A 12,177-nucleotide genomic window follows, 5' to 3' on the forward strand; every position below is an offset into this window, starting at 1 on the left:
GTCGTAGGTCAGTGTTAGTAGCTTGAAGTGGATATGTTGTGGAACTGGAAAACAATGAAGGGATTTGCAGAGGGGAGAAGAGAAGGAGTGGCAGATAGAGAAGTTTGAGTCAGGCAGGAGAGTTAAAGGGAAGGTACCGCATTTGTAGATCATTAATAAATCACTGTAATGTAGCATAACATGCTGCTATAACCAAGTTTTAAATGCATGTGAAACAGATTTCTTGTGTTATATGAGTTTAAAGAAGGCACTGGGGGCTGACATCTTGGTTTCACAGCAGTAGCAGGACACTATCAGTGTCATTTTACGGCACCCCATGGACATAGGAGATAATAGACCGGCGCTGACCCTATCTCTAACATTGCAGCAGCATTAGCAGTGAGCTGGGCACACCTCTGTGGGCTGCACAAATCACTGCTGTAGGTGTGACTGGCCACCATTTTATTATAGCCCAGTGCTATCTGCCGAGCTCCACTTACTCTATCACAGGACAGAAGTGCACTGGAGCCGGAGGATGGAGAGTGGGTAGTACGGGTGGTTTACCGCCGTACTCCTCTGTACTCCAGGCACTGCACGTCCTGAGCAGACATCCTCTGCTCCTCACAAGCTGCCCTCCCTGTGAGCTTCTCCTGCTCTGTCTCCGCCTCCCCCCTCACACACACAGAAGCTGCATTTACAGCCTGCAGACAGGGAGCTGACACCTGGAGAAAGAGCAGGGCAGCTGACAGGACAGGGATTAAGGTGGGGGGAACGGGGGATGGCTGCTGAGCCCACTGTGTTCTGCCCCTCTGTAAACAAGCTGTGTTTCTGATGCAGTAACTGCTGGTGATAGCAGATCACAGGGCAGTCACACACAAAATGGCTCTGCCCTGTGATGCTGCTCTTCATTCTGCCCCAGGGATACTAGACCACCCAAAAGGGGAGGGAAATGCTGATGTCAGCAGTTACTGCCCCAATTTTCCAGCTAACAGTAAAGCTGGTAAGTCTTACTATAGCTGCTTGAGGTCTAAAACGGAAAATGCTCCCCCTAGTGGTCAATATATACAGTATATTTGTAAGAAAATATATAATATTTTTCATATAGAAATGTTTGCAAACAGTGCAAACATTGCATTAATACATTTTATTTACTATTTTAAGCTTAATTTCACAAAAAAACAAACTACAAGAAAACTGGTGGCACCTTCCCTTTAAGGACGGACTGGAGAGGTGCGATGATGAGTTCCTAGACCATACATGGAATCAAGGCCATCATAGTGACATGGGCAGTTTGGAGGAAGAGGTGATGGAAAAGCGGCTGACCCCTGGCCAGTACGTCAGCTTTTACTGCCCACAGCGTTGATGAACTGAGCGTGCCACACCAAACCCACCTCAAAGCAGCTCCCTGACAAGCGATGGGTGGTTGGCACACTGTGGCATCAGAGCAGGGCCGGCTCCAGGTTTTTGAGGGCCCTGGGTGAAAGAGTCTCAGCGGGCCCCCCCCTTTAACACATACCACGATTCATGATGCACATACAGCAGAGAAACATAGGATGTACTGTAGTACAATGCCAAATTTCACTTCTTACACGAATTATAGCTATTGTAAATTCTACAATACCATACAGCAGAGGGGCTTTATATAAGTCAACCACTTATATGCAAATTTTTGTGACCTACTCCCTCTTCCTCAGTTACCAGTAGGCATTTTATTGTTAGCTAAACTTGCTGCAAAGAAAAAACTACATACATTGAGTATGACAATTTTTTAATGGAAAACTTTTTAAAATGAACATTAGAAAGTAGAACATTTGTAAAAGTGCAAAATTGGTAGCATATAGCACAGCCACGTAGCATATAACACAGCCCACGTAGCATATAACACAGCCCACGTAGTATATAACACAGCCCACGTAGCATATAACACAGCCACGTAGCATATAACACAGCCACGTAGTATATAACACAGCCACGTAGTACAGTATATAACACAGCCACGTAGTATATAACACAGCCACGTAGTATATAACACAGCCACATAGTATATAGCACAGCCACATAGTATATAGCACAGCCACATTGTATAGAACACAGCCCACGTAGTATATAGCACAGCCACGTAGCATATAACAGCCCACGTAGTATATAACAGCCCACATAGTATATAGCATATATATGCTACATGGTGTAGTATATAGCACAGCTACGTAGTATACAGCACAGCCACATAGTATATAACAGCCCAGGTAGTATATAACACAGCCCACATGGTATATAGCACAGCCACGTAGTATATAACACAACCCATGTAGCATATAACACAGCCCACGTAACATATAGCACAGCCCACATAGCATATAACACAGCCATGTAGTATATAATAGCGCACGTAGCATAGAACAGCCCACGCAGCATATAACACAGCCACTTAGTATATAGCACAGCCACAAAGTATATAGCACAGCAACATAGCATATAACACAGCCACGTAGTATATAACACAGCCCAAGTAGTATATAGCACAGTCACGTAGTATATAACACAGCCCACGCAGTATATAGCACAGCCATGTAGTATATAGCACTCACATACTATACAGCACAGCCATGTAGTATATAGCAGCCACGTAGTATATAGCACAGCCACGTAGTATATAACACAGATATGTAGTATATAACACAGCCACGTAGTACATAGCAGTGTGGGCACCATATCCCTGTTAGAAAAATAATTAAAATAAAAAACAGTTATATACTCACTTTCTGGCAACCCCTGGATCGAGCCCAGGCCTTAGCGATGCTCCTATCAGCTCCCGTTACCAGTGATGCTTTGCGACAATGACCTGTGATGACGTAGCGGTCTCGCGTGATCCTACATCATCTGGGGTTCATTTCGCAAGGCATTACTGGGAATGGGAGCTGCCGGGCACATTGCGAGGATCGGAAAGGCTGTGGGGGCCGCCAGAAGGTGAGAATAGCACGATTTTTTATTTTTTTATTATTTTTAATATTATATCGTTTTACTATTGATGCGGCATAGGCAGAATCAATAATAAAAAGTTGGCCACACTTTTCAAAATGCATTTTAAAAAACTGACCGTCACATCCAAACATAGACTATGTGTGAACAGGTGCTGAACCTAGAGTCACCAACTCTTATATAGTCAATCAAATAAGGCAGCACACTGCAGCGCTGAAACATGCAAACATGAAACACGAAAATTGAACTGCATTACTGCACTAGAAATATGAAAAATGAGAGCGTTTAGCGCATAAAAATGGCCAATTTTATGTGTACCTGGAAGCCACTTTACGGCATCTCTCTTATACCAGGTCCTACACTTTCCTTGAGAAACATGGACTATTCACACGATTATCAGGCCAATCGTCCACACATGCCTCGGAGGGTGGGTTCCTGCACAAACAGCAGCCAGGTACACAACAATACAGCGAGAGGACAGTTTTGGAGGAGGAAGAGGAACAGTCTTCACAGCAGGGTGGCCACTCAAGCATCACAGGAGCTCTGCTACATCCACACTGTGGACCCCACACAAACTCCCTCCCATCCAGCACCATGACAACCAGCACAGCAAAATCCTGCATACACTGAGGCCCCTGATCATGTGACATCTGACTCCTCCCCTCCTGTGACCTCATCACAGGTCCTGTGCGACTGCGCACAGAAAAGCCGTATATGTGGAGTGCGGCTCTGCGGGTGGAGGTCGGTGCTGGAGGCTGCATTATTCTCTATGTGGAGTGCGGCTCTGCGGGTGGAGGTCGGTACTGGAGGCTGCATTATTCTCTATGTGGAGTGCGGCTCTGCGGGTGGAGGTCGGTGCTGGAGGCTCCATTATTCTCTATGTGGAGTGCGGCTCTGCGGGTGGAGGTCGGTGCTGGAGGCCCCATTATTCTCTATGTGGAGTGCGGCTCTGCGGGTGGAGGTCGGTGCTGGAGGCTCCGTTATTCTCTATGTGGAGTGCGGCTCTGCGGGTGGAGGTCGGTGCTGGAGGCTCCATTATTCTCTATGTGGAGTGCGGCTCTGCGGGTGGAGGTCGGTGCTGGAGGCTCCGTTATTCTCTATGTGGAGTGTGGCTCTGCGGGTGGAGGTCGGTGCTGGAGGCTGCATTATTCTCTATGTGGAGTGCGGCTCTGCGGGTGGAGGTCGGTGCTGGAGGCTCCATTATTCTCTATGTGGAGTGCGGCTCTGCGGGTGGAGGTCGGTGCTGGAGGCTCCATTATTCTCTATGTGGAGTGTGGCTCTGCGGGTGGAGGTCGGTGCTGGAGGCTCCATTATTCTCTATGTGGAGTGCGGCTCTGCGGGTGGAGGTCGGTGCTGGAGGCTCCGTTATTCTCTATGTGGAGTGCGGCTCTGCGGGTGGAGGTCGGTGCTGGAGGCCCCATTATTCTCTATGTGGAGTGCGGCTCTGCGGGTGGAGGTCGGTGCTGGAGGCTCCGTTATTCTCTATGTGGAGTGCGGCTTTGTGGTGGAGGTCGGTGCTGGAGGCTCCGTTATTCTCTATGTGGAGTGTGGCTCTGCGGGTGGAGGTTGGTGCTGGAGGCCCCATTCTCTATGTGGAGGGCGGCTCTGCGGGTGGAGGTAGGTGCTGGAGGCTCCATTATTCTCTATGGGGAGTGCGGCTCTGCGGGTGGAGGTCGGTGCTGGAGGCTCCATTATTCTCTATGGGGAGTGCGGCTCTGCGGGTGGAGGTCGGTACTGGAGGCTGCATTATTCTCTATGTGGAGTGCGGCTCTGCGGGTGGAGGTCGGTGCTGGAGGCCCCATTATTCTCTATGTGGAGGGCGGCTCTGCGGGTGAAGGTAGGTGCTGGAGGCTCCATTATTCTCTATGGGGAGGGCGGCTCTGCGGGTGGAGGTCGGTACTGGAGGCTGCATTATTCTCTATGTGGAGTGCGGCTCTGCGGGTGGAGGTCGGTGCTGGAGGCTCCACTATTCTCTATGTGGAGTGTGGCTCTGCAGGTGGAGGTCGGTGCTGGAGGCCCCATTATTCTCTATGGGGAGGGCGGCTCTGCGAGTGGAGGTCGGTACTGGAGGCCCCATTATTCTCTATGTGGAGTGCGGCTCTGCGGGTGGAGGTCGGTGCTGGAGGCCCCATTATTCTCTATGTGGAGTGCGGCTCTGCGGGTGGAGGTCGGTGCTGGAGGCTCCACTATTCTCTATGTGGAGTGTGGCTCTGCAGGTGGAGGTCGGTGCTGGAGGCCCCATTATTCTCTATGTGGAGTGCGGCTCTGCGGGTGGAGGTCGGTGCTGGAGGCTCCATTATTCTCTATGTGGAGTGTGGCTCTGCAGGTGGAGGTCGGTGCTGGAGGCTCCATTATTCTCTATGTGGAGTGCGGCTCTGCGGGTGGAGGTCGGTGCTGGAGGCTCCATTATTCTCTATGTGGAGTGTGGCTCTGCGGGTGGAGGTCGGTGCTGGAGGCCCCATTATTCTCTACGTAGAGTGCGGCTCTGCGGGTGGAGGTCGGTGCTGGAGGCCCCATTATTCTCTATGTGGAGTGCGGCTCTGCGGGTGGAGGTCGGTGCTGGAGGCTCCACTATTCTCTATGTGGAGTGTGGCTCTGCAGGTGGAGGTCGGTGCTGGAGGCCCCATTATTCTCTATGTGGAGTGCGGCTCTGTGGGTGGAGGTCGGTGCTGGAGGCTCCATTATTCTCTATGTGGAGTGCGGCTCTGTGGGTGGAGGTCGGTGCTGGAGGCCCCATTATTCTCTATGTGGAGTGCGGCTCTGCGGGTGGAGGTCGGTGCTGGAGGCCCCATTATTCTCTATGTGGAGTGTGGCTCTGTGGGTGGAGGTCGGTGCTGGAGGCTCCATTATTCTCTATGTGGAGGTCGGTGCTGGAGGCTCCATTATTCTCTATGTGGAGTGCGGCTCTGCGGGTGGAGGTCGGTGCTGGAGGCCCCATTATTCTCTACGTAGAGTGCGGCTCTGCGGGTGGAGGTCGGTGCTGGAGGCCCCATTATTCTCTATGTGGAGTGTGGCTCTGCGGGTGGAGGTCGGTGCTGGAGGCTCCATTATTCTCTATGTGGAGTGCGGCTCTGCGGGTGGTGGTCGGTGCTGGAGGCTCCATTATTCTCTATGTGGAGTGCGGCTCTGCAGGTAGAGGTCGGTGCTGGAGGCTCCATTATTCTCTATGTGGAGTGCGGCTCTGCGGGTGGAGGTCGGTGCTGGAGGCTCCATTATTCTCTATGTGGAGTGCGGCTCTGCGGGTAGAGGTCGGTGCTGGAGGCTCCATTATTCTCTATGTGGAGTGCGGCTCTGCGGGTGGAGGTCGGTGCTGGAGGCTCCACTATTCTCTATGTGGAGTTTGGCTCTGCGGGTGGAGGTCGGTGCTGGAGGCTCCATTATTCTCTGTGGAGGGCGGCTCTGCGGGTGGAGGTCGGTGCTGCAGGCTCCATTATTCTCTATGTGGAGTGCGGCTCTGCGGGTGGAGGTCGGTGCTGGAGGCTCCGTTATTCTCTATGTGGAGTGCGGCTTTGTGGTGGAGGTCGGTGCTGGAGGCTCCGTTATTCTCTATGTGGAGTGTGGCTCTGCGGGTGGAGGTTGGTGCTGGAGGCTCCATTATTCTCTCTGTGGAGTGCGGTTCTGCGGGTGGAGGTCGGTGCTGGAGGCTCCATTATTCTCTATGTGGAGTGCGGCTCTGCGGGTGGAGGTCGGTGCTGGAGGCTCCATTATTCTCTCTGTGGAGTGCGGTTCTGCGGGTGGAGGTCGGTGCTGGAGGCTCCGTTATTCTCTATGTGGAGTGCGGCTCTGCAGGTGGAGGTCGGGGCTGGAGGCCCTATTATTCTCTATGTGGAGTGCGGCTCTGTGGTTGGAGGTCGGTGCTGGCTGCTCCTCATTATTTTCCGGGTTTCTATTTTACTTCTGTAGATAAATTATTGTCATCTGTTTTTACATTTATCTTACAGTACAACTTTGATATCAGGAGGTTTCCTGTATACAGTATAGCACCAGGGGCTACAATGCCAACTTTCACCCTGGGTGACGAGCATTGAGCCCTGGTCCATCTCTCCATACACAGATAATCAGTCGACAGCCGCCCGTGGCTTAACTAATTACATGCCGCTGTCAATCTCTGATAGAGACATTAACAGGACTGTCGTTCCTTGCTCCCATTGGTGTCTATCATGTGATCACGGGGTGCCGATGGGTCATCATAACAGCCAAGGGACTGCAGAAGACACCATGCCTTTCACTGCAATCTGGCAGAGCTGATAACACCCTACCTGCCGTACCATCCCTAAATTGGTTCCTCACCAATCGCTGAGCAGGAACCTAAGCCCTGCATCTCCCTTTAGCTAGGCCTTGGATAGGGAGGTATACAAACAAGGGGAATGAACTGGTCTTCAGCAGACTCAGAGATGTAACTCCGAACGTCCTCAAATGGCTCCAGAAAGGAAGTAAGCCGACTGCTATAGTTCCAAGCCTTCACAAGGGAAATATGTGAATATCACCGGCCACTCCCTGAAGCAGCCCGAGGATTTATAAACCCCCAGGTCCATGTGTGTCAACTAGAGCCGGAAGGAGGTTGCCGCTGGGTTCAAGAGTCAGAAGGATTAAGAAGGCATCTGCAATGCCAAATGCAGAGACCTTCTGCAGCCACATGCAGAGTGACGGTCTGTAGTATCTAACACACCCATAACAGTACCCATTCCTTCTACAAGTGGCCTCCGAACAGGTTTCTCAGGGTTAGAGCTGTGGAATAAATGAAACCAGCCTGGGGGCATTTGTCCCTGGTGCTGAAACCCATATCCTCTCCTATGAATAATTAACTCTACCAGTGCACCAAGTACTTTAGGGAACAGCGATGGAGACAAGAATCTACAAACCTCTAAATCTGAAACTTCAGATTACCATCAACCATTATTGGGGGCAGCGGTAGGGGTGAGGACTTAAGAGGTTCCACATATTTCTTGAGCAGAGACCTGTGAAGGACATTGTGGATCTTAAGGGCCTGAGGTACGAGGGGCATTCATTATAGATTTCCCCTGACACACTTCTATTTATCACAGGATGCTGAAACTGCACGCGTAATGATGTCTCTATAGGTTATGTGACAATTTGCAACTCAGAACTGATAACGGTCTTGATTTTACAGGTGCTGAAGTGGTGTGAGGTTTGATAATGATCCCAGTGGAATACAAAGCAGTCAATTTCCTATACCTGAAAGGTCGCACACTAAAGGAGACGTTCGATGAGATGAAAGAGGTTTATGCTGATGATTCCCTGATGATTTCTTGTAGTCAAGAAATGACACTGTCAATTCAAATGTGGTGGGACTTCGGTGCAAACAGCTCCAATTCCAGGGCGCTCCAACTCTGTTATTGATGAACACACTATACAGCGAGTGGAGGTTGCCATTTTGAAAAACCATTCACCATCTAGCCCAAAATGTTAAGATTAGTGTGGGGTTTGTGAAAAAAATCATCCAAGACCATCTTCACATGCATAAGGTATCCGCTCGCTGGGTTTCCCGGCTGCTCACACCTTTCCAGAGGCAGGAATGAGTCGAATGCTTTCAGGCTCTATTGACGATGTGCCATGGAAACCAGGACTTTTTCAACAGACTGATCACACAGGATGAAAGCTGGGTTCATCACTATGATCCTGAGACTAAAGTCCAGTTGATTCAATGGAAGTTTCATGACTCACTGCCTCCACAGAAGGCACGTGCCCAACCCTCGGCAGGCAATGTCACGCTTACAGTATTTTGGGACCAGCACAAAGTAGTATTAATGGATTTCCTAGCAAAGGGTACCATGATCACTGGGGCATACTACGCTTCACTGCTGCGGACATTGCGGGAGGCCATCAAAACCAAGAGACGTGGCATGCTCACCAAAGGTGTCCGCCTTCTGCAAGGCAATGAACCAGTTCACAACTCACATGTTGCCCAAATGGCAGCATTCTCCTGTGGCTTTGAAATTCTACCGCATTCCCCTTATTCACCCAACGTCGCACCATCGGAATTCCACCACTTTCCAACAATGAAGTTATTTTTGAAGGGCAAGCATTTTCCAGATGATGAAACTCTGATTTCCGAAGTCACAACGTTGCTTTTGGAGCAACCTATCGACTGCTACAAGCGAGGTTTACAGTTGCTTTAAGAGATGGGAGAAGTGTGTTTCTCTAGGTGGCACCTATGTAGAGAAGGACCAATAACTATGCCAAGTTTCATTGCTTTCAGTCCACAGGAAGTGGGTCTGAGGAAAGCTTTAATAAAATCCCCTCGTAGCTCAAGGCGAAACGCTGCTGGTTTAATGACGGCAATTATTTTATAGGGACCAATAATTCTAGGACCCAATTTCCAGGAAGGAACCTTCTACTTGATATTCCTGGTAGACAACCACACAGTCATTGAGGAGAGGAGAACGACAAAGCAAAATGTTCCTCTTCAGGAACTCCTGAAGCTCCTGCCCCCGCTAAAAGTACCAAACTGTGAATGGTAACCGTATGCACCAAAGAACGGTGACCTGTCGGTAGTCTCCTGATGATGATTATTAATAGCAAATTCTGCCAGCGGTAAGTAGGAAGCCCAATCCTCCTGATTTTCGGAGACAAAATACCTGAGGTAAGTCTCCAAATTCTGACTAACCTGCTTGGTGTGTCATTCGATTGGGGATGGAAAGCAGAGAAAAAGGACAGCTGCACCCCCAGTCGAGAACAGAATGCCCTCCAGAACTTGGAAACATACTGGGTTCCTGATCTGACACCACATCGGAGGGAACCCCGTGAAGCTTCATGATCTCATTTCTAAACACCTGAGCAAGAGTTCTTGCATTCGGAAGTGTCGGTAATATGACGAAGTGAACCATTTTACTGAACCTATCTACAACCACTAAAATCACAGTCTTGTCTGCAGATACCGGTAGGTCAGTAATAAAATCCATCAAAAAGTGTGTCCATCACCTGCTAGGAATAGGTAGTGGAAGAAGAGGACCAGATGGATAGGTATGCGATACATTAGAATATGCACAGATACTACAAGCGGATATGTATTCAACTATATCCTGATGCAACCCCAGCTTCCAAAACCAACGAGAAATGAGGTCCGCAGTTGCCTTACCACCTGAATGACCAGCAAGCACAGAGGTGTGATGTTCCCTTATTACTTTGCAGATTAGATGGTATAAATAGCCTTCCTAGGGTTGAGACGTTTAGCCGATTGAAGATATGACAAGTTCTTATGGTTAGTGATAACAGTAATAGGATGGACAGCCCCCTCCAACCAATGTCGCCATTTTTCAAATGCCAATATAATTGCCATTTACCAGGGGATGAACCCTGAGACAACACAGCCCCAAGCCCTCACCAACAAAGGGTTGGGAACATCAAGTTGACTGAGTATAGGGGCCATGGCAAAACAACTAAACAACTCTTTAGGGAGAGAAAAGCCTGCAGGGTGGCATCCGACCATTTTGTTAAAAAAAACAAAAAAAAAACCAGACCCCTTCCTTGTCATGACAGTAAGGGGTTTCACAATTATTGAATAATTTTGGATACATTCCCGGTAAAAGTTATTAAAGCCCAGAAAACGTTGTAGGGCCTTCAAGTTCTCGGGACAGTCCCAATCAAGGACAGCATGGATCTTTTCCGGATTCATCCGAAAACTCGAAGATGACAACAGATACCCTAAAAACTGTACCTCCTGGATGGAGAAAACACATTTATCTAATTTATCTCAATATTTGCATATTTCTTCACAAAAATGATCCCTGCCGCCACGGGTGAAGATGAGGGTCGGATATGTCCCTTCTACAGACTTTCCACAATGAAATCCTTCATCGATTGTCTCTCAGGGCCGGAAAGATTATACAGTCTGGACTTAGGAAGTTTAGTTCCTGGGGTCAGATTAATAGGACAGTCATATTTACGATGAGCAGGCAAATCCTGACACCCCCTCTCAGAAAAAATGTCCTCAAACCCAGACAAAAATGCAGGTATGGTTACTGTCGAGACTGAAGAAAGGGAAATATTTAAACAGTTCTCATGGCAGTAATCCCCCACTTAGTGATCTCCCTGGCTTGCCAATCCACCAACGAATTATGTTTCACCGACCAGGGAAGACCCAATACAATTGGGATGGGAAGACCGTCCAGGACAAAGCAAGGAATTATCTCACAATGAATCGACCTCACCCTCCATTTTACATTATGTACAATCTGAGTGAAAGCTTTCTGAGCAAGTGGCGCTGAGTCGATGGCAAAGATGGGAATGGGCTTACCTAAAGTACACCAAGCCAGCCCATGAGTTCTAGCAAAGTCAGCATAAACCATGCAGACTCCAGCTCCACTGTCAACAAACACAGAAATCGCCTAGGTTTTGCTCTATAGCACCACCTCTGTTGTCAGGACAAATCGGTAACTGCAGGTTGATAAATGCTCCCCTTGCTTATTAAAGGGCCACTGTCACCCCCTCCAGCCATTATAAACTAAAAGAGCCACCTTGTGCAGCAGTAATGCTGCAGTCTAACAAGGTGGCTCTTTTAGTTTTTGATTCCGTTATTCCCTCAATAAAGCGTTTTAAAATTTGCCCTAACTACCTGTCTGCAGACCTGGAGGCGGTCCGAAGCCTCCTCTGTGAATCTCCCAACTGCCGTCGCTCTTCTCTTCTGGGGATGTGGTCGCCGCCCCCTTCGCGCTGTTTCTTCTTAAATCCGGCGCCTGCGCTGTGCGTGCCTGCCTGTGACAGGCGCAGTCTTCATTGTCCGTCATAGGTCAGATGCAGGGTGCCTGACTGCGCCTGTGCCGGCAGTGCGGCCACCCTGTTGCTGAATCCCCGCCCCGCACTGTGTTATTCATTATGCACAGTGCGGGGCTGGGGCTCCTGGGCATGCGCACTGCGCTGTTCAGACGCTCCCCCGGTCCCCCGCCTTCCAGCGTTGCCGTAATATACAGGTTTCCTTGCCAGCGTTTGGAATGAAGCAGCCGCAAATAACGCTGGAAGGCGGGGGAGCGTCTGAGCTGGGGGAACGTCTGAACAGCGCAGTGCGCATGCCCAGGAACCCCAGCCCCGCACTGTGCATAATGAATAACACAGTGCGGGGCGGGGATTCAGCAACAGGGTGGCCGCACTGCCAGCACAGGTGCAGTCAGGCACCCTGCATCTGAGCTATGAAGGACAATGAAGACTGCGCCTGCCCCAGGCAGGCACGCACAGCGCAGGCACGCACAGCGCAGGCGCCGG

The 12,177-nt window shown here is 49.8% G+C and overlaps 1 protein-coding gene across 1 annotated transcript in view; it reads left to right on the plus strand.

Moving 5' to 3' along the window:
- Positions 1 to 12,177, plus strand: part of LOC143768263 (uncharacterized) — a 33,678-nt gene that overhangs the window by 12,408 nt on the left and 9,093 nt on the right. Inside the window, exon 5 of the mRNA XM_077256957.1 lies at positions 9,273 to 9,419. Within this exon, the coding sequence (XP_077113072.1) occupies positions 9,273 to 9,419 (147 nt within the window). The remainder of the gene's footprint in view (positions 1 to 9,272; positions 9,420 to 12,177) is intronic.

Source organism: Ranitomeya variabilis, chromosome 4, assembly GCF_051348905.1.
Source record: "Ranitomeya variabilis isolate aRanVar5 chromosome 4, aRanVar5.hap1, whole genome shotgun sequence".
NCBI lineage: Eukaryota > Metazoa > Chordata > Amphibia > Anura > Dendrobatidae > Ranitomeya > Ranitomeya variabilis.